Source organism: Mesocricetus auratus, unplaced genomic scaffold, assembly GCF_017639785.1.
Source record: "Mesocricetus auratus isolate SY011 unplaced genomic scaffold, BCM_Maur_2.0 Super-Scaffold_4256, whole genome shotgun sequence".
Classification (NCBI taxonomy): domain Eukaryota; kingdom Metazoa; phylum Chordata; class Mammalia; order Rodentia; family Cricetidae; genus Mesocricetus; species Mesocricetus auratus.
This window is the reverse complement of record NW_024429182.1, coordinates 7926992-7949727: the sequence shown is the minus strand read 5'-3', so window position 1 is coordinate 7949727 and position 22736 is coordinate 7926992. Positions and strand designations below refer to the sequence as shown.

Here is a 22736-nt window from a genome sequence, read left to right as displayed (position 1 = left end):
AGTTATCGTAGGTTGTTCTACTTCGTGTGTAGTAGTTTATTAAGCCACTTGTCTTTTGATAATGTTCTAATAGTCTGAGGTGTGTGTTTTTGTTTTTGTCATTCCAGGCAGGACTTTGTTTGTAAATATGGAGACTTAGAATGGTGTGTCTAAGGGTTCATTCCTGTAAGCACAGAGGTGCCTGTCTGTATTCCCAGCATCTGGAAGTTTGAGGCAGGAGGACTGTGGATTTTAGGCCCGCTTTGGCACATAGTGAGACCCCCGTCTCAGAAAGAAAAAGGGGAAAATGCAGGCCCCATCTTCTAAAAGTAGTAATGATTATCACTTGCCTGTAATGTGCTAGTCATGTGTTTATAAAGTCCCTAACATATACGTTGACATCTCGTTTGACTTCAGAAAATTGTACGCAGTGGAATGACCTCTTCTGGATTTTTTTTTTTGATAAGGGTTGTATTTGGATTGTATTTCAGGCAACATTCTAGGTGGAATTAGAGTATGAGTTAAAGACCCTAGACTGGTTTCTCCAGGGTTAGCAAAGACTTTTTACTAATCATTTACTTGGAAAGTAAGACTCAAGCCCAGACTTGATGTGTCAGTGCTCTGCCTGTCCATCAGATGCCAAAACCATGTTTGTGATGCCTCTGCAGTGCTGTTTGACCCCTTTGTGGATTTTCTTTTTCATTGACTGTTGAAACTGCTAAATTTGATAAAGCCAGGGGCTGTCTTCCATTATGAATTTAATCAGCCAATCTAGTAAATCTTTGGATAATAAATAAAAGAAATTATAAGGTGGTAATTATAAGATGGCACACAATGTTTGCCTTGATACTAAGAAGAAATGTGAATTTCCAGGTGTTTGGGTTTGACCCCCCTCCATAGTCCCGCCATCGCATAGAATGAAGTGATCTTTGCCCTTTACAGAAACTGACCATCCTGCTGAATGTGCTAATCTTAGTTTCTGTGTTTGATCTCACGCTGTGGCCCAGGCTGTTCTTGAACCTGAAGTGATGTATTGTCCCAGCATCCCACAGGCTGGGATGACAGGCGTATGTCATCACACCTGGCAGCAGTATTATCTCTTTAACATCTGCATGGCTCCCAGTACGTTGTACTCTGAAGGCAGTGTCTTTGTTTTTGTTTCTGGAATGAAGTGCTCTGACAGCATCAGCTTTCGAGACAGGGTTTAGCCTGGCTCACAGTTCCCAGTTACGGTCTGTCAGTGTGTGAAAGGGACCGACGGGGCTTCAGACAGCTGAACCCATTGCACCTGTCTTCAAGAAGAAGTGCAGAATGATTGCATGCCTGTACACTAGTGCGTAGGTCTCCATTCTTACACAGTTCAGAATCACCTTCCTAGGGAACGATGCCTTCCACATTCAGAGTGGGGCTCCCTGCCTCAGCTAGCACAATTAACAAAACCCCTCACAGGTATGCTCACAGGTCATCCTTGTCTAGACAGTTCCTCATCGAGACCCCCTCCCTTCCCAGGTGACTCTGCATTGAGTCAAGTTGACAATCAACAGGCAGATTATATTCCTCAGAAGAGTATTGTAAAACAAAGAAAAGATAACTGAATCTCGTTTTCCTGTGGAATCGTTGATTGGGGATATTAACACTATCAAAAGTTCCAATCCAGTATTTTTATAAAATCATTATCATAATATTCTATCCCAGGATTTTACAGAGACCAAGATTTACCTATATAAGATGTAAATGCTTCATAATATATGGTACTTACCTAACAGTGTGAGTGTGTGGGGTGGGAGAGCTCTCACTGTGTAGCTCTGGCTGGCTTGGAACTCACAGAGATCCGCCTGCCTCACAACCACAGTTGACTATTTTACCTGTGTGTGTAACACATGTGTGCCTCATGCCCTTGGATGCCAGAGAGGTGTCTGCTCCCCTGGAGTTGGAGAGTCAGCTGAGAATGACGCAGGCCTCTGCAAGAGCTCCAGGTGTTCTTAACCACCGAGCTGTGTCTCCAGACCTCATGGCTGGTTCCTTTTCCTTTCCTCCTTCCTTCCTTCCCTTTTCCTCCTCCCCCCCCCACCCCAGACGGGCTGCCATTAGTTTCATGATGAGCACTGCCTTAGTTACTGTTCAGCCAAGGTCAGTGTGAAGTCTGAGCTCAGTGATAGGAGTACTCCACAATTTTAGAGGATTTACATTCCCAGTGTAGATACCCAGTAAGCACGGGCATGGTTGTACGCATGAGCAAGCTCACGGAAGTCGTTATTCCTTGTGAGATGTTGACGTCTTCGAGAAGACTTCCGGAGGGTCTTAGGGCTACTTGACTGCTTTAAGTGAAAGAAATCTAGAAATGTTTAAAAATACTCATTCTAATTTTTGTTTTATTTTCAGCATGTGTACTCATTGGTGATAGTTTTTTTGTTTTGCTTTGTTTTCCTTTTTTAAACATTTGAAATCTGAGGCAGAAGCAGGAGGATTCTTGGTGCTGGCTGGCAAGCCAATATGGCCAAATCATGAACATCCATGTTCAGTGAGAGACCTTTTCTCAACAAAGTTGAAGAGTGATTGAGACAGCTATCTCTGGCCTCTGTATGCACATGTGCACAAATGTCCCTGCTCCCTCCCATGCGTGAGTGTGCATGCATGTGTGTGTGCACGTGTGCACACACACACACACACACACACACACACACACACACACACACACACACACACACAGAAAACCCCAACCACACAGATTGGTACCACATACCATCTCAATAGCCTAGTTTAGGTAATCCCTCATAGACATCCCTGGAGATTTATCTTCAGCGTGATTCTAGATTCTGTGAAGTTGACAGCAGATATAAACCATCACGTTAACATGCTCCCTTTATTCTTTCAACAAAACATTTACCTTCTAAAAATACCAGTATGTGTCTCTTATTGTTGGCCATTCTTACAGGTAAAACTTAGTGATCAGGTGTAAGGAGGAGACACAGTCCTTCAAGACGAAGAAGATCTCTTCACGTAGAGCGGTTCTGGGTGTTTCTCAGAGCCATCAAGAGTTGTAAGCAGTTGGCGTGTTCACCAGCCCGTGGGTGGGCCAGGTTAGGGGTTATCACATAGTGAGCAGTAATGTGTCCCCCAGCCAATGAATGGGCTAGGACGGGTAATCACACCTTGTGGGTTAATTTCTGTGCTGATTATGGGAAAAACATTATGGGGTCTTTCCCCCAAAAGTTTACAAAATTCAAAATTTGCCATCTTTAATATCTTTTACTGCCTTTTTCTGAAAAAAATTTTTTTACATCTTTAGTGGAAACATGGACAAAAATACTCTAAAACAAGTAACACTGGGTGTGGAACATTAAAAAATAAGTAGTAATAATGTAGTAACTATACTTTGAAGTTTTGCTCCACTATTCCTATAGTTTTCTTGTCAACCCTTTTGGATATAGACTTCAGAGACCCCTCACCCTACTATATAGCTGCAGTTTTCTGGTTTTTGAATATGTAAATATGGGTTCCTGACTTTTCAGTTATGAGAAGATACTCATTCGGCTCCATAGATAATGCTTACTTCATTGCATGAGAGCAACATTCATTAGGTATTTGAAAGTTTCAAGAGCAAATGAAACCAAAAAAAAAAAAAAGTGAAGTGATTGAAGGTTGGCTCATTCATTAACCAGGATATGTCTGCTCTGCTCTGGTAACAGAGGCTTTTGTCTTCTTTTTTGGCAGTGGCACTCTTGAGTCAAATGTGACCCTTTTATGTGGGTTCAGTTCTCTCGCACCCCAGACACTGAAAAGTTTATGTGTTGACGTGTAGTCAGAGACAACACGAGCGTCTACTGGAGGTGATGGTGCCTGTTCAGAGTTGGGCTACACAGAACGCGTCTCTTAAAGTGATGTCCTTGATAAAGGTCACCTGTGATTCAGGGCTAAATCAAAGATGGTTTTCTGAGGTGTTGGAAAGGAGGAATTCACCGGTGTTTGCTCTCAGCTGCATCTTACTTGGAGGAGAAAATCGTTTGACGAGGTGGCTTTTCAGAACCCCTGAACAGTGTGGAGAACTTGTAGTTGAGTGTCTCGTGATGTTGGGAGGACTTGGTTGAACACATAAGTTGTCAAAGAGGAAAAGGGGGTATTTGGGGTGTGTTGCTAGGCAGTGGATTAGTTTACTCGTTACGAGCATCATCTGAGCTACTATTTTCTATGTGTGTACGTAATCAGGCATCTTTCTCTGTCTCATACTGTGAACCTTGTGTTAGCCACCTGTCTGGCTAAATGACCAAGTGGCTTTAATCACTTGTCATTCAGTTTCTCTTTTCGTTGTTAGGATTATTTATTTATCTCCAGGAAGATTTCATGGGTTACTGAACTCCTGTCCATTTGTTGTTGCAGTCTGTTTAGCAGTGTTTAGAGTATAGATTTTTAGTTTTGTAAAAAATAAAATTACTGGGGCTGAGAGGTGGTTCAGGGGTTCAGAGTGTCAGCTGTGTTTTTTTTTTTCCAAGACACCAGAGCCGGAGTTGAAGTACCCATGTGGTGGCTCTCAACTGTCTGTAACTTTAGTTCCTGAGGATCTAATGCCGTTCATTTCCTGACCTCTGAGGGCACCAGTCACATGGGTTGTACTCAGGCATACACGTAGGCAGAACACTCATACACATAATTTTTTTTAATTACCTAGACAGAGTGGTATGGCCTGTAATTGTAGCATTTAGGGGGTGCTGAGGTGGACGGATCAGGAGTTTCAGGCCAGACTGGGCTACATTGTGAGACCGTGCCTCAAGACAATGAGGAGCTAATACTTCCTCAATAGTTAACTATGTTCCCTATGGTTTTTTTTTCTTTTCTCTAGTTGTCACTATAACCTATCCATAACCTAGCCAAGGCGTGATGATATTTGAGTTTTACAAATTAGGAAACTGTGAACCAAGTTAAGTAATCTGTCCCAAGATCACACAGCCAGTGAGTGACAGTTAATTAGTACTAAGTGCAAGGCTTTTGTTGTCTAGCGCTGCGGGTCTATGTGACTTATACACACTATTGTTCCCTGGTGTCACTTTGGACTTCTCTTCTCTGCTTGTTTTCCCATTCCTTCTAAGCTGAAATAATCTCAAGTAGGTTCCAAACCTTACTAATAATCAAATGTGCCCGTCATTTAAGCCCCCACCAAATGCTACCCTTCCCCCAGGGTTTCTCGTAGCCCCATGTGGAAGTAACCACAGGAGTCTGTGACAGTTTTATCTTCCTGTGTGAACTTATTTTACCTTTAGTTTCAGTGATTCCTGCACGTGTGTGCATTTACCAGCCAGAAACTTTCATTCCTCGTCGTCTAAGTCAGTGATGAACACAAAGCAAACCAGTGTTTGCTGACTTACTATTATATGTAAAAGCTAAACAGAGCGGGAGTAAACATTGGAAGAACGAGGCGGTATGGAAGTCATGAGTGTGTTTGTGATCGTTTTGTTTCTTGTTATTTGGAATCATGTTAAATTCTGTAGTGGTAAAACTAGATGTGTCATGAATTTCCTACTTCAGTGAAAAGGTTCAGATTCTTAGCATGTTTTTTTAAGTAAGACAAATAATAAGACTGTTCGGGAGAGGCAGAAGGGACCTGCTGTTTTAATTTTGTCCACAGCAGTGAGTCCGATTATGTTCTTTTGGTCCTAGCTTTTTATAATAGGCTCAATATAGTGTTGAATTCCACCATTGGTTATCATTGAATGTATTATCCTTTGCGTTCATGGCTATCAGTGGGATTGCAGATAGTTTAGAATAAGTTTATAGTAAACTGGCATCAACTTTTCCATAAATATAACATGGCTGTTGATGGTATACTATGGAATTTTATAGAGTTGTCTCTTATTCTTGTTTTACTTGTTATCAGTTTTATTTTTAGAGAAAGGCAACCAAACCCAAGCTTTCCTTGCCAGGAGGGCACAGGAAGTCTCACCATTGATTTTGAAGGATTTTTAAAAAGTTAAATTTCTAAAATAGGCCTTTTAGGGATTGCTGAGATGGCTTCAAGCTGGCCAACCTGAGTTCTGTCCCTGGAACCCAGGTAAAGGTGGATGGAGAAAACTTACTCCACAAAGTTGTTCTCTGGCTTCCATGTTTACCGTGGCACGCACATATACACGCATGTAGAGTATTAATAGTGGGTAAACAATTATGTGCCACTTTTTCTTTTTAAAGCAAACATAGACATTTCATTGTAATTTACTGAGCTATAAGCTCTGAGTTGCTAAGATACAAGTTATATGCTCTTACAGTTTCTTCTGACTGAATTGTACATATATTTGCTGCTCATTGTGGAGATTTCCTAAGATTCTTCTTCCTTTTGGGGAGGAAAAAGTGCTTTTATTAAGATAATATCTTTGAAACGAGTGTTTGTCTTTTTCATCCTGTGGAGCTATGGACTTGACAGTAAAGCCAAAGGTAGACAGACAGACAGTAACTCAGTCCTCTGGCTGCTGAACTCCAAGACAGTAGGCAAATCCTCACAAATTGTGAGGCTCACAAAACAGTTACTTGTTAAGATTTATGAATCTAGCGCTGGCTATCCATAGGGGAGGGGGGATAAAATCAAAGCAGTCAGTAATGTAATATTTTGAAAGCATTTGACATTAACAAGGGCATGTAAAGTGATACGGGTCATTGTATCTGAGCTGGAGAGTGCTGGCCCAGCGTGCATGAGACAGTGGGTTTGGCCTCTGCGCCACAGGAAACCAGGTGTAACGGTACATGCTTGTAGCCCGAGCACGTGGGTCGCACTGTGAGGGCTCCTGGGCTGCATGAAGCACACGTAAAGTGATCAGAGTTTTAGTTCTAACAATAAAAGCTTGGGTTCTCCTGTGTCAAAGTTACATTTTGAATTCTGGATTATTACAGTAGTAGCACACTTACTTAGGGAACTGATGTAACGTAATTCTGACACTTGCTAACAAACATTCAGTATAGATTTGTTAGCCCTTGTGACAGTCATTTGTGGCGAGTATAACCACTCAAGTCAGACGAGTAGCGGCTGTAGAATTCTGTACATCACGTTGTTAAGTGACTGGTTGTGACTTACCGCCGATGAAGCTGAGGTGCCTTCCTGCAGCCTTATTCACAAGCCTGGCTAACGCTCTCTCTGTTTTCTCCTTTTAGATCCACACACAATGAGTTGGAAAAGAACCGGTAAGTCTGCGATAAGGTGCAGCTGTCATCTGCTTGAAAGCAAACTTACTGTCTTACCTGAGAAGTTAAAGTGATTGGTAGTGTGCGTGGCTGTTACTTTATTTTTGAGATGTGCAGATCATCAGTTGTGATGCATTGTATTTTCTGGAAAAATTAAGAAGCAAATTTGCTACTAAGCTCATTTGAATTTAAGGTTATGGAATGGCTTCCTTTCTGTCTTTGAGAACAGGTTAACTGCGATAGGTTCATGGCTTAAAACATGGTCTTGCTAAAGGATTAGGTTTCTGGATTAGGTGATAAATGTGACAGACTTGAGCACATTGAATTTTTGCAGTTTATTGATTCTCAACAAATGCCCATCACTCATGAACCAGAACACCTCATTGTCAGACACACTGAGTAATTTGCATAGAAAATAGAATGCTTAAGGTCATTTCTTAACTCAAGTTTTGTGGGTGAGAGAGAAAGTATTAGGTATGGCAATGGAGAAACAGAGGGTGCTTACCAAAAGATCGTTTTGGAAGGTCACTGAATTCTCACTCGCAGAGAGTCTTAGAAGGCTCTACATGAGACAATGAGTGAGCACTGTATACTTAAAAACACTGTAAGGGGTTCAGTGAGAGCATAAAAGATGGTAGCATGAGACACTGGGGTCCCCCATAGCACTGCCAGGCATGGTGGATTACATCTGAAAACCCCAGTGTCTGGGCATCCAGAGCATAGGAGGGTCTTGAGTTCCAGGTTAACCTGGGCTACATAATAACTTCAAGACCAACCTGACCTATTTTAAAGCAAGATCCTGCCTGTCTCAAAAATGAAATGGGATTGGAGAGATGGCTCACAGTTAAGAGTATTTGCTATTCTTTTTTTTCCTATTTATTTGTTTTGTGGTTTTTCAGAGCGGGACTTGGAGCCTGTCCTAGCACTCACACCTAGACCAGGCTGCCCTCGAACTCACAGAGGCCTTCGCCTCACAAGTGCTAGGCATAAAGGCACACGCCACCACTGTCCCGCGAGTATTGGCCCTTCCTACAGAGGATCCAGGTTGCATTCCCAGCACCCACGTGGTAACTCACAACCACCCATTATTCCAGTTTCAGGGGATCCAATGCCCTCTTCTGACCTCCCTGGGTACCAGATACACACATAATCTCCATACATACATGTAGGCAAAACAACTCAAACATAAAAACAAAATAAAATAATACAAAAACCACAAAACAATAAGAAAATTAGAATAGATCTTGGGTCACATGGGTTAAATACTGATGAACAAGTGGATGTTGTCATTGTCTCCTCCAAATGGATGTGGCTCTCCCTCCCTTGTTAGGCCTCCATTAGGAACCTGGCAAACAAGCTTTTAGCGCGAATAGTCTTTAGTAACTGTGGGTAAGAACTTTCAACGTCTTGGGTAAATTTCGTTTGTGAATGGATGTCACTGCTGACTGAATCACAGCGTGAAAATGTGCTTTATCCCTCATGGTGCTTCTTCTCACACCTCGTGATGGTTGAACCCGGTTCCTGCTGTGCCCAGGGTGCGGCGTTGCCGGAGTCTCGCAGAAGCTCACAGATAGCCTTCATCTCCACTTTCCTCTGATTGCTGTCCCCCTCCGTGTTGTCATTTGTCTGCTTGTTTTATTCTCTACCCCCCTTTCCTGGGGCGCCACAGAAAGGTGATACAGTAACCTTCCCGAGCCACAGTCTTAAAGGGTTCTTATCCTTGGAAATGAAAGTGTGATTTAGCAGACGGTGTGAGAGGGGCCAGTGTCAGGAGAATTCGGGGGCCGAGGGATGCTTAGCAGGAGTGCAACACAGTGTGTAAAACTTCAGCCTGTATTCCTACTGCATTTCCACCCCTCTTCCAAGTATTATTTAATAGCTCTTATTTCCAAGACGAAGTTCTTATTCACACTGTTAAGTTAATTTAATTTCAAATTTAAATTATGGTCACCCTGGGTTTTGAGGCTTTGGAGATAAGGCAGGCATTCTTGGAGTAATTTGTATTCCTGGAATTTTGCATATACATATATACATACATATGTCTTATGTCAGAAAAAAGTTTCACTCTAAAATCTTGGCATAAAGCTCTTTGAGTTGATGTTTTTTGTTTTGTTTTTTACTGAGGCCAACGCAGTGAAAGGAATAGTGGGCAGTGTACTGTGGTAACCAATGGTAGAGACATTTCAGATGGTTTTCGTAAGCCCTGAGATTGCTGAAGCCTGGGTTCTGGCCTTGAAGAGATAGTAGCTAATAAATGTTAGGATCGTGCTTCCAGATCTCAAAGCTCAACAGCGGAGACTTGGTGCCAGCAGCACCCATAGTACTTGGTTCAAATCTGCCATTGCCCAGATGCCTGTAGCTCCCTCACTGAGGAGCTTTCAGCAGCCTCGGGCACTCTCTGGAGGGCTCTGGAGCTGGTTTTCTCCTGGCATCACATTGGACGTGCTGAGCTAGTGCAGGGCGTGTTGCTTGTGTAGTATTCCTGGCCGTGTCGTCTCCACACAGGCCCGGGCAGGTCCAGCGAGGGCACCTGTGTGAGTGATCTCACGGGAAACTTGGTGTGTCTTTGAGATCCATGTGCTAGGATTTGCTTTGTCCGTTGGCTTTTCTTAATGAGTTTGGTCCTTTGGCAGAGAAGAAACTCTTGAGTGCACATTCCGATGCCACCTCACTGGTTTTCCCGTTCCCTAACTCAGATTACTGGTGATGCTTTCAGCAGAGTCAACAGCCTTAGCGGGCCTTGAATGGTCTGGAACCTTAGTGCTGACCGCGGGGGAGGCCATTGAACCGAAACACAGGGCTCACCCTCAACACAGCTTTGGCAAAGTGGGGAGGGCCGGATGAGGTCACGGGCTGAGAGGGCTTTGCTAGGCGGAGGGCAATGGCTGTGATACCAGAGAGGTCAGTCCACTGGGTGTGGTAGGTGTCCTCCATGCTTAAAGACGTTCCCTGAGAGCAGGGTGATGAAAACATTTATGGGGTGCCTGCTGTTCCCCCATCACACATGGCTGTTCTGTGATTCCAGAAGGTGGGAAAACAGAGACTGTGGGTCACAGTGTCGTTGAAAACGGGCCACCCTGGCCATCTATAACTTGAAACAAGATGGATGCGATCGTAAATCGGTCCTGACCACGACTCTGTCAAATCATAAATAATGATGGCTATGTCTATTGTTAATTTTTTTCTTTAGTGATGATGAATAAATACTTGGCATTGTGATACATAAAATGAAGACTGTGATTCAGGCTTCGTCCTATACCCTTAAGGTTAAAGTCATCATGGTTTGGTATCTGTAGTTTTGTCTTCTGATGATGTGCTTGCGTTTAGGGACCAGTTAATGTCTGGAAAAGTGTACTGACAAGTGTTTTCAAGCTGAAGGCTGCAACCGGCTAGTGGTGTGTAGTTTAGTGAGCCACTGTGGAGTAAAGCTGCAGTAGGAAAGCCCAGAGTGCATTAAATAAACGTAAAGTTGTAAAACCCGTTAAACTCAGTCACGCCGTTAAAATCCTGTATGCTGCAGTAAAAGATACTGTTGGATCGCCAAGTAGAATGTGTGCTGACCTGTGAAGCCTTAGGAAAGTGGTTGGTGTAAACAGACCCCCAGAAGCAGCATGCTGGCACGGTAAGCTGTGTCCATAGGCCAGTGAGATGACTCAGTGGGTACAAGTGCCTCCCATGTTCAACTCTGACAGTGTGTACTCGAACCCAGGATCCCGTTGTGGAAGGACAGAACTTTTTCTCACAGGCCACCCTCTGACGCCTCTCATATACATCATACACACATGCACACACAATGAAAGTTATGTCCAGAAAAGAGCAGACCACACTGAGTGGGGGAATAGCAGAGTCTATCCCATCAGTAAAAGGAGGTAAGACCTGGAAGGTAGTTTGGGATTTCACTGTGGAATGGTATTTGTACTTCATTCCGTTGGCAGTGATGTTTGAGGGAATTGAACCCCAGGGCCCCAGGCTAGGTAAGTGTGCCACTGAAATACTTACCCAACCGAGAGGATTTGAGGTTTTCTAGGAAAGATAAAGGTGTGATTAGAGCGTTGGCAGAGAGAGGAGGGGACCCTATCGCCTGGCGAGGCGGGCCCAAAATACCCGTACACTGGAGACAGAGGCAGAAGGATCTGGATGGGAAGGCCAGCCTCTACTACACAGCCAGTTTGAGGCCAGCCTTGGGTACATGAGACCAGTGAGGAATACGTGACGAGATGAAACGGAGCTGCAGAAAGTGGGAGACAGGGTTGGGTGCTTTTGAGGTAGCTGACGAAATAAAAGGAAGAAAGAGCCAGCACCTGGTGGTCTGGGGACACGGGAGCAGGCTGAGAAATACTCAGGGAGAGCATTGTTCACCACACCTACCCAGTCTCCGTTTGCTTCACGGAGCGCGAGTGTAGTCTTCCTGCGTATACCGAGATCATAGCATCTCCCCGTGTGCTTCCCAGTCAGATGACGTAAAACCGGGGGCCTGCGAGTCCACCACTCCGTGTGTCCCACAGGAGAGCCCCCATCTCAGCCTGCTTGCTTCTGCCCGGCACGCTGCGCTCCTGGTTTCTTCTGTTGTGAAGCTTCTCCTCTGGTTCCCAGTCATTGCGTAGTTCTCAAGCCTTGGGTCATCTCCTCAGTGGTCGGATTTTTATCTGTCATGTGTGAAGGAGCCCTGGGTTCAAACATGCAGGCGCACTCTGTTTACCTAATCACTATGTCAAATAACAGTTATTAGTGAAAACTGAGGAATATACAAAATACTCCTGACATCTCATCAGGAGTAATAATTTCATAGACGGAAATGGAAAATTTAATGAATTATTGAGATGCAAACAAATTATATGATGTAAATTTGTGAGTGGGAACATTTTAAGGGATTTTTACCTGGCAAGGAAATAAGTCACTCTTTAGGTCCTTGGTGCCTCTTTTTGTGCTCTGTGGTCTTGTGGACTACACAAATAAGTACCAGGTATAGATGAAAGGAACCAACGTCCTTGATAAAGTTTATACTCTGTGAGATCTTGCTCATTTTTATTCTATTTGCAAATGGTTAGGTATTTATATGGCGAAAACTTACATATGCATATTAAAAGAATTAAAAATCCCAGAAATAATTTTAGCTTTTGTCTTAAAATTTTGGGTTTTTTTTTTTTTTTTTTTTTTTTGGTTTTTACGAGACAGGGTTTCTCTGTATTGTTTTGGAGGCTGTCGGTCCAGCCCGGCCTTGAACTCACAGAGATCCACCTGTCTCTGCCTCCCGAGTGCTGGGATTAAAGGCGTGCGCCACCACCGCCCGGCTGTTTTTTATTTTTATCATTTTGAGATGGTCTCAGTCTGTACCCTGGCTGTCCCTGGAGCTCCGAGCCTCTGCCTCCCGAGTGCTGGGATGAAAGGCGCGTTAAGATTTTTGATGTGTTTTTTATTTTTATCATTTTGAGATGGTCTCCGTCTGTACCCCGGCTGTCCCTGGAGCTCCGAGCCTCTGCCTCCCGAGTGCTGGGATGAAAGGCGCGTTAAGATTTTTGATGTGCTCTGTTTATCACAAATGTCTGGTCATGAGAATGAGTAAGTTTTTTTTTTTCTGGACTCTGTCATGTCCCGTGGAAATTTAGATGAACTTGATTTTTCTGTTGGCATTGGCCCTCTTTATGCATGCTACTGAGTCAGAATTGTATCTCTAGAGCCCGTGGATGTAGACATTTCCACAAAGCGGTTGTGCTGGTCTGCTTTCATCATCTCAATGTTGAGGGTTCCTTGGTGGGAACAGCGTTTCTTAATTGGTTTTAGCTGCAGGTTCTGTATGTTCGCGTGACATTTGTTTAAGAAAAAAAAAGACTGTACTCTTGTGCACAGCAAACACATTCTGGAAGAATGGGCACTTGGTTTGTTAGGAGGAAAAACAATAACTGGCTAGGCAGAACTTTGAGTAATGCCTCAACAAATAGTATTTAGAGTAAAATTAAAGTGGGTTTGCCTCACAAAGCAAAATTATGTATTTAAATGTCTGAGGAAGGTACATAAAAAAGGATATTTGTCATATTGGAACTGCTGTTAATGGGGAAAACACTGTATTGACTTTATTTTTGGTTGGAGTCCTTGCAGCAAGGGTACCCTTAGTTGTGAGTGTGTGTGTGTGTGTGTGTGTGTGTGTGTGTGTGTGTGTGTGTGTGTGTGTTTAAAGGCAACAGTAGTACACCGATCCATACATCTGTATAGGTCATCAAGCTGAAAGGGTGTTAGAAAGCCGTCTGGCCTACACTAGTCCTCAAAGCGTAATCCCTCCTCTTGACTATGTGCCACACCAAGCTGGTGAATGACAAGGCTGGGGTAAGAGCAGGGATTTCCTAATCCCTGAGCTAGAGTTTACCCACGCTGCCTTCCAGGCATATATAAAATATGTGCTTTCCAGAAAGCGTTTCCCGATCGTACGTAGTGACCTCCAAACTCGTGAGAGTTGCCTTTTGTGTCACTTCTTGTCTCCTTAGAGACCACACATCTCCCTTCTAGACTGGACACACCCGTGCGAGCACAGGCGTCTGTAACAGCACGCAGCATCTGGCACACAGCGCCTTGACGAGCGAGCAGGTGCCCGGTGAGTTAGCAGCTATGTAGCAGCTTACATCTTTTGTTAGGCTGGTAGGAAGGAGTTAAATGCCAAGTCGCATTTAGCCGTGCCTCCTCCTCCTCCCTCCCCCTCTTCCTGGTCCTCCTTTTCGTGAACGCCACTTCAAGATAGAAAAGTATTTTAGGAAGATACAAAGCAAGGCATTTGCAACCCTGCGAACATCTTCCCCTTCCAAAAAAAAAATAGTTTTGTTCTCCACTCCTGCTTCAGAGAGAACATTTTGTCCCCATAGGATATTCTAGGTAATATGACCCACTTAGGAAATACGTGGTGCCTGTGTTTCATAATGGGACCTCCACCGAAGCCGGTGTGTCTTGGGACAGTGTCTCTTGAGTGGGGTGGCTTTACAGATGCCATGGTACATTCCTTTGTTTCAGTTGGTAGAGCTGACCAAGTGCTCAATTATAACTCGACTTTTATTGTAAGTGACATAAAAATCAAGACCCATCTTTTTTGAAATGAAAAAAAATACACATACAGATTCATTCACATTATTTTATTTTTTTGAGCCAAGCCAGTTATGCAGCATAGGTTTGCCTGAAAAGTCCTTGTTTAGCCTAACAGCAGTTAAGAGTTTGATGCATTTAAGAACTGGTTAGTTTAAGATGAATTGATGGGCTGGGGAGATGGCTCTGTTAAGATTGTGTAGTGCTCTTCCACAGGACCTGAGTTCTGTTCAAAGCACACGGGGTCAGGCGCGCCTGGTCTCTTTGGGCACCAGCACGCGCGTGCACACATAGTCACACAATGCATTAGTTAGAATATTTTTAAGTGAAGCGGCATTTACGTATCACGGTAAAAAGTTTAACTGGACACGGGGAGGTTGGCTCCACAGGTAAAGGCACCGGTCTCCAAGCCCGACTGCCTGAGTTCAATCCCCCGGGGTCCGCGTGGTGGAGAGAATCGGCTCCCCAAGCTGTCCTCTGACCTCCACATGCGCGCCCACACACTCATAAATAGATGCAAACACGATCAGTTTTAATTGGTCTCAGGATTTACCAGAATAAAGCAGTGAACTCCCTTTTGCGTGAAAGGTGCTGTAAGTGGGTAGCAAGATGACTAAGCAGCTAAAGCACTTGCTGGCATCCAGACTGCGGTCTTCACGGCTGTGCAGCAGGAGCGCTTAGCCCGAGTAGTGCGCATGTGTGCCAGTGAGCTTCCCGTGTCCGCTCGTCTCTGCCCACCCCTTTGAGCAAGGCTGGGCTTACAGACATCTGCCCGGTGCCCAGCTCTTAACGTGGTTTCTGGGGATCGGAATTCAGTGCCGTGTGCTTGAGCAGCGGGCATTTAAGCCGAGCCAGCTCCCGGCCTCCCCGATGTGTAAAATGTTCTTGTGTGTGCGCGTCCGTGCCAGGGTGGACGTGTGCAGAACAGCTCTGGGAGTTGGTTCTCTTCCTTCCACCGCGGATTCTGAAGGTGAGACTTGGGTCATCAAAGGAGTAAGGTAGCAAATGATAGAGCAGAGCACCTGATACCTCCCTGGTGCACAGGCATGCGCCCCAGCTCGCACGTTCAGGCGCATGCGCACACATCAGTATTGCGATTCATTGCGTTTGAGTGAAATAGAAGCGTTTTTTAAAACATTAGCTTGAGAGCAGAGCCGCGCAGCATTTCAATTTTAAAACACTTTTCCAGAGGACGGCTTTTTATTGAATAATTTTTGGAAGTGGTGTAAAGAACTATATTCTGCGTCTGTGACGCTAGGATTTTTTTTTTTTTTTAGTTTAAATTTGGGGGATCTGGATTGCAAACATGTCTGAATTTCACTTTGCAGAAACAATTAACCCATTGTTTTTTGTGAAGTGAAGCCTACTATTCAGGTTTTCTCCACACTCCTGATAAAGCTTAGAGGCGTTGAGTCCAGAGGGGCTGGGTGTTACTGCAGGCACAGCAGTGGGTAGCAGGAAAACAGCAACTTTTCTATTCCCAGCGTAATACAGTTTGGTCTCTGCACCCCATCCCTGCCTTCACATTTACAGGTGAAATACCCCAATGCAGGCTCGAGACGTTTCTTAAACTTCTTGGGTTTGTTTTGAGCTCCCTTTGAACATTTAATCTATGACAACTAGTAATAGGTAGGTGTAAGGTGTCTGTGCAAGTGTCTCCTGTACACCATTAACCTGAAGATGGCGATTTCTGATTGGAAATCTTTGGTGGGTAGAGGAGGTCCTTTGAAGCAGCTTGGCTCCCAGCACTGACAGACCCCTCAAGGTAATCACAGATCAGCCGACAAGCACTTATTAGGCATTGGACTCTGCTAGTTACTAGAGAGAGAGTAAAAGTAGGAGCCCTGGGTCCTCCTCTTGATTATAACCTATCTGGGTGGAAGACAGACATTATTACAAAGCCCCTGTCAAGAATGTAATTAAGTGCTGGGTTGTATGTGTGGCAGATGGGACTTAAGGTCACTTCACTGTGGGGTTATTGTGGGCCAAATCGGGTGTGAACAGCCTGCCTTTCAGTTACCCGAACAGTATTCTTGTAGTTTGCGAAAACTGGTCTTACCTTTCCAGTATGCGTGTTTGAATTCAAGTGTGGTCGTTGCTTGCCCTGAGGTAAGGGCAGACCATTCAGCATGGATAAGATAGACCGGCGCCTGAATGTTTCCAAGACTGGGAACAGCTTTTTGCTCCTTTAGTTTACAGTTGCTTCCTGCTGTGTCCGTGGTGCTAAAACCCAGTCTTCTGTCGCACTCAGCCAGTAGTAGCCTTGAACTTCCCATCCTCAGGTCTCAGTTTTCTAAGTGCTGGGATTTTAATTTATTTATTTTTATTTTACGCATGTTGGTGTTTTCCCCGGATGCATGTCTGTGTGAGGGTGTTGGATCTCCTGGAACAGGAGTTGTGAGCTGCTTTGTGGATGCTGGGAATTGAACCCAGGTCCTCTGGAAGCCAGTGCTCTTAATCATCGAGCCATCTCTCCAGCTCCCCAAGTGCCGGAATTAAAGATGCCATCATCACACTATACAGTGTCATTTCAGTTTGTTTTGTGTTGGCTGTCTAGTGCTTGGCATGGGGCCTGTCCTTAGTGTGGCTTGCAGGTGGTCACAGTGTCATTTTTGATGGTTACCAGTTTTCCTGTGAAGAGTTCGCCCTCTTTGTGGTAGAAATGTTGATGAAGGCCCAAGTGTCTTGTGAAAATAAACAAAAACGTGAGATTGCCACACTCCACTTGGAGGTTTCAGTTGTTTGGGGCTTACTGGAATAGAATTACTATTTACAACAGTACAACAGCGGAGTGATATTTAAGAGACCGTGGAGAACTGGGGAAGAGGATGAACTTGCTGCGGCCCCTAAATCTCTTAAGCACCACTCTGTTTCAGATGAGAGGTGAAGGTGCTCATTTGAGTCTCTCTAGCAAGCTCTACATGATGCAGGCTTTGTAACTTAACAGCATGTCCAAACCTCTCTTAGGCTTGCCTAAGAACTGATGCTGGCCTGAGATGTAATGTTAGAAACACACGTACACACACTCACACTTCACACACTCACACTTCACAAACGCACACAGACACATACACACACTTCACAGACACATAGACGTACACACTTCACAGACACACACACAGAGAGACCGAATGAAGAGCAGTCTCTGAGTTTCTTTGGTAGGCAGCCTAGCATAGCAGAGCACCGGGTGTCAGTCAGGAGCACCCTCTGACAAGCTGTGTGAGGGACTGGCCAACAAGCCCTTCTAAAGCAGAGTGGAATGAGCCTTAAGAATTGTGGCTTTAAAAACTGTATTTTTAAGAACTTTTTTTGAAGAGGAAGGCGTTCAATGAACTGACGATTCCCTAAAAGACTCGAGTCAAATGAAACTAAAAGCAAGTCAGAATGCAGAGTTGTGGTAGTGAACTTCTGGTCACATTTGTCTGACTCTTAGCTTGACTCTTGTGGAAAAGCGCAGGGACCGTAAAAGGAGGGAGGGATGGGAACCCTAGATTTACTTTTGTGTTACTTCATTCTTAGCTCAATGTTGTTGGTAAGATTTTCCTTGGCTTTGTTCACTTGTAGCTGACGAATAATAACTGTACACTTTGATGACATCCACGGCTGGAGAACAACACGGGAAGATTCGTGTCTTCCCACAGATTTGAGAAAGGAAAGATGAAGTGTAGGGAAAGCTGTCCCATTCTGTTACCATTGCCAGAAAACCCTCTCTACCCATCACAGTAGATGAGATGGCGACCAGGTCTGCACATTGCACTACAACCAGAAATAAAAACGACTGTTCCAACGAAAGAAGTCCATAGGGTTTGGGGATTATGTTTCCCAAGCCTGTGTTTCCTTTCAAACAGTGCAGGATCAAAGTCATGAAACAGCATTCAGGGTCACCAACATATGTTATTCTCAAAAGATATGTGTAGGATCCTTTGAAATGGTGAAAGATAATACTCAATATTTATTTATTTGACTTTTCTTAAAAAAAAAGAAAAACATCAGAATTTAACATTGGAAGCCAAGAAAACCACACTCCCTCCTCATATGACTCAACATACAGCAATAAAAAATGCTTTCAAGAGATTTATAGGAACTCAACATCCAACTACTCGAGGAGGAACCTTCTCCTTTACAAGCCCCTCGCTCTACCTAAGTCATTAACCAATGTTTGACTGCAAAGGTACAATTTCTAATCGAAAAAGAAACTTACTTGGAAGAGAACCATATTTTTTTCTTAGCTTTGCAAAATACAAGGTGTTCTACGAAGGGATAGTTGTGGGGGCTGAAGAGATGGCTCAGCAGTTAAGAGCATTCACTGGCTGCTCTTACAGAGGACCTGAGTTCAATTCCCAGCAACCACAGCCATCTGCAAAGGAACACACACACACACACACACACACACACACACACACACGCACCCACACACGCGTGCGTGTGTGCGTGGAACAGTTAAGTAATTTAGAAATAAGACAGCACATCAAAACATAAATTCCGTGTCATTACCAGGTCACTGGTGTATCTTACATCCTGTGGATTTTATTTTCTCAGAGGTTCTAAATGGCCAGTTGCTGCTTTAAGTTTGTGAAGCAAAACACATTGGCCAACATTTGTTCTACGTTGTCCTTTTTCCTGCCCCGAATTTCATCACCCCTCCTCTCCGCCAAACAAAACCACAACATTTTGATTTGGGGAAAATTACGATAAAATAGGACTTTAAAAATAATCCCTAGCTAGCTTGCCTGAATTGGCAGATGTCCAGCAATGTCAAATCACTTGCCATCTGCTAGGGGAGAGCACGGTTCCCACTGCTACTCAGGTTCCTTTCTCAGTGCAAACTGAACGTCCTCGTTCGGGGATGCATTAATCCCTGGGCTTTCTCTTGTTCATTTAATAATCGTGTCTGTCCTCCTACATCTATACATTCTCCAACACATCTGAGAAGTGTTCTAAAGGACACAGGCTTCCGTTGTCTCTTCTGACGTCTGAACAGTTCAATTATAAAGCAGCCTTCAAAGTTGCTTGGGCTGTGTAAGATCACCACTTTACTGAGGGCTGTAGCAGAACTTCATTTCTCTGTCATCCTGAATGGCAATTTGATTACAATAAAACCGTGGTGCCTGGCTCTGGATTGGAGTGGTGTTGTGAGAGTTTGGCCTAAACTCATGTAGAAGAGATTTAATTCTGCATTTTGTGTAAGAAAATAAGACGGTGTCTCACAGCAGCTTATCACTGTGTCTCACATCTGATTTGCCAGCACGTAGGAAGTTTGTTTTGGTTTCAAAATGTACTTTACCCCATGGTTGCTGGCAGTATTCAATGCTATTGACATCACTGTGTTTCAAATAGAAAATTAACAAGTAGCTACTGTTGGGATTGCAGATTGCTTTCCCAGTGCCTGTGAGAGAATGCTTTTTCCTCTGGACAGTAATACTTCTCAGCCCCTTGGTACCGTTAAATCAGCCAATGGGGGCTGCCAGGAAAGGGATGAACACCCACAAAAGACCGAAGAATAGAAAACTGTTAATAAGGCAGAAGTCTTTAATCTGTTTCCAAACTGATGTGAAAGATAATTAAAAAAAATTCTCTCCCACCCACAGCTAAGTTTTGACAGTAGTCCAGGCCCAGAACCCGAGCCCTCCAGAGAGTAGTATCCTTCCCTCCACTGAAACCCTGGAGAGCTGCCAAAAGAAAATAAGCTATTTTGTATTTAGAACAAATTGCCACTGTTTTCTCCAGCGATGTAGCCCTATTTCCCAGACCTTGAAACCTGGAATACAGAAAGTTCTTGTGTGACTGAAGAAATATGTTGAATGAATGATGAAGCTAGTTTTTGTTTTTGTTTAAAGGAAAAAAAGAAGAGAAAAGAAAAGAAAAAAAGCAACAACCCGAATCCTCGTAGACAGGTAGAGAGAGGCTGCGTGGGTAGAAACTAGGTTTAGCACAGAATGCACACAAGCGAGCTCTGTGAAGTCTTAGACTCTGGAGGCTCCTGGGAGGCGGTTCAGTGAGGAGCATTGCTTCCAGAACAGGGTCTTCGTGATTATTTTCTTCAGATGAGGCAGGCTGTCTAAAGTGAGGTCTCACGCCTGCAGACCGAGCTGCTGTGAGACTGTGGTGAAAATGGGGAGTTCCAGGCACACCTCACAATAATGAGATTTCCAGTTTTTTTTAAGTTAGTTTTTCTTTAGAGGTGAATACAGAACATTAAAAAAAATCATTGATGTGTTCTCCCTACTAGTCTTGTAAAGCCCATGTGAAGATAAGGTCATCTGGGTGTGGTTATGCACACCTTACTCCCAGCACTCGAAAGGCAGAGTCAGTAAGGAGGATGTCTTGAGTTCAAGGCCAGCCTGGTCTACAGAGAGATCCAAGACAGCCAGGACTATGTAGAGAGATCCTGTCTCAAACAAAGCAAAACATAAAAAATAAAGATAAGATGAAAACAATCGGGGTTTTATTATCATTTCCCTCCTTTCCATCATCACTGAACATGAATTTTTGACTTTTTTCTGATACCTGGGTTTCTGAGCTATTTGTTTTCTATTTTTTCCTTCACGATTACCCTTCTGCCGTTACACTTGTTACTGCTGCTTGGACTTAGAATTGTTTCTTTTCATCATAAGTGTGCGCGCTCTGCTCGCATGTATGCCTTCGCACCACACGCATGCCTGGTGCCCATGGAACCAAACCCCGTGTCCTTTGCAAGAGCAGCCGGCGCTTTTTAACAGCTGAGCCATCTCTCCAGCCCCCGAACTTAAAAATTTAAAGTTAAAACACGTTTTCTGCTTTCTAGAAATAAGAAAATCAGAAACTTGAAACTGACCAAAAAAAATGGACTTGAACAAACTTTAATTTCTATGTTTCATTTGGCATTGTTGTATCAGCCTCTTATCACTGTAAATACTTTGGGTGATGTCTTTCTGTTCATGGGTGCAGATATAGAAGCAAATTGTGAAAGAGGCCGAGTATGAACGTGCACATGGGTGCCCACGGTGATCCGAAGGGAGCATTGGAGCCCTTGGAGCTGGAGTTTAGGGCATTCATGAACTACCCACTGTAGGTGCTGGGATCTGAACTCCTGATCCACTAATAGAGCAGTAAGCCCTCTTAACTGCTGAACGTCTCTCCAGTCCGTCATGAGTCCTAGTCCTAAACCCCCTACTACTTGTTAAAAGAGATATCAACTCTAATCAGGAGGTAGGTTGAAGATTTCAGTTTCGCATTTCTTTGGTAGATCACACCTTAACGTACATGGTGATTATTTATAATCAAATCAAAATAACATGAGTGTCTAGGTTTCAGGCATTCAGAAGCATGTCTCACAAATGCTGGCCTAAAATCTAGTTACACTGTTCATAGACTCTGGAATTGGTTATTAGGTCAACTTTAGTGAGACAGAGAGTTCCAGATACAACATGTACTAGAAATTTTACTTCTTTTCCCTTCTATATATGCTCATTCTGTTTAATACTGGAAAAGTTGAAATAATAAACCAGAATATAATATGATTGGGGCTGGAAGGATAGCTCAGTGGTCAAGAGCACTTGATACTCTTGCAGAGGACCGGGATTTGGTTCCCAGCGTCCACATGGTCTGTCTCACGATGGTCTGTAACTCCAGACCCAAGGACTCTAATGCCGTCTTCTGGCCTCTGGCCATCACACAGACATGGTGGTACGCTCACAGACACTCAAGCCTCTTACACACACCATACATACCTCAGAAAACAGTGTAATTAGTATAAAACCCTAGCACTAGTTACTGAAGTCATACGTAAAAGAGAGTCTCACGAAGGAAACAGCAGTTTGACTATGAGTTGAAAATTACAACAGATGGCTGGGTGTGGTGGGCACGTACCTATAATCCCAACGTTCAGGAAGCTAGGGATTGAGAGAGGTCAGCGTGGTTTACATAGCAAGATTTAAGAAACAGAATTGTAATAAATGCTCACCGTTTGGACAGTGGCTGTAAGGCCGTTCCAAGCGATGGGCGGGGACTGTTTGGACGTGGACGCGTTGTGGAAGGACGAATAAGGAAACTGTGGCTTGAAGGGTGGGAAGTAGAGGCCAGGATCGCACCTTCAAAGGGGCAGAGATTGCTGCCGGCAACTTTAAAGATATCCGGCCTACGTGAAATCTTTCTTGAAAAAGAGTACAAGTTTGTCATAACTTGTTGAGGACTCAGATATCGCTTCTTCACACACTCTCGTATCTTGTTTCTTCCCCATATCATCTTAACTCTGCTCTCTTGTCCATTCTTTTTTACCTTGCAAATCTTTGGGTGACATCCTGTCAGCCATTGGTCAGAAATGACCTTCCCAAGTCCAAAACTCTACGTCAGCAGTTTGAACATAGATTTCTGGAGGTCTTGAGATATTTGAAGTAATGTGATGTTTTATGGCTTTTATTTGTTTGTTTGTTGGTTGATTTTTCAAGACAGGGTTTCTCTGTGTAGCTTTGTAGACCAGAATGGTCTCAAACTCACAGAGATCTGCCTGCCTCTGCCTCCTGAGTGCTGGGATTAAAGGTGTGTTCCACAGC

The 22736-nt window shown here is 43.9% G+C and overlaps 1 protein-coding gene across 5 annotated transcripts in view; it reads left to right on the top strand.

The window, feature by feature from the left end:
• The window catches only part of Mxi1 (MAX interactor 1, dimerization protein), a 65394-nt gene that overhangs the window by 29815 nt on the left and 12843 nt on the right, over positions 1–22736 (top strand). For 4 of the 5 annotated variants that reach the window (XM_005063464.4, XM_040742980.1, XM_040742987.1 and 1 more), the window contains exon 3: positions 7111–7140. The exons of the other annotated variant lie outside the window; for it this stretch is intronic. In XM_005063464.4, the coding sequence (XP_005063521.2) occupies positions 7111–7140 (30 nt within the window). The remainder of the gene's footprint in view (positions 1–7110; positions 7141–22736) is intronic. 5 annotated transcript variants of the gene reach the window in all.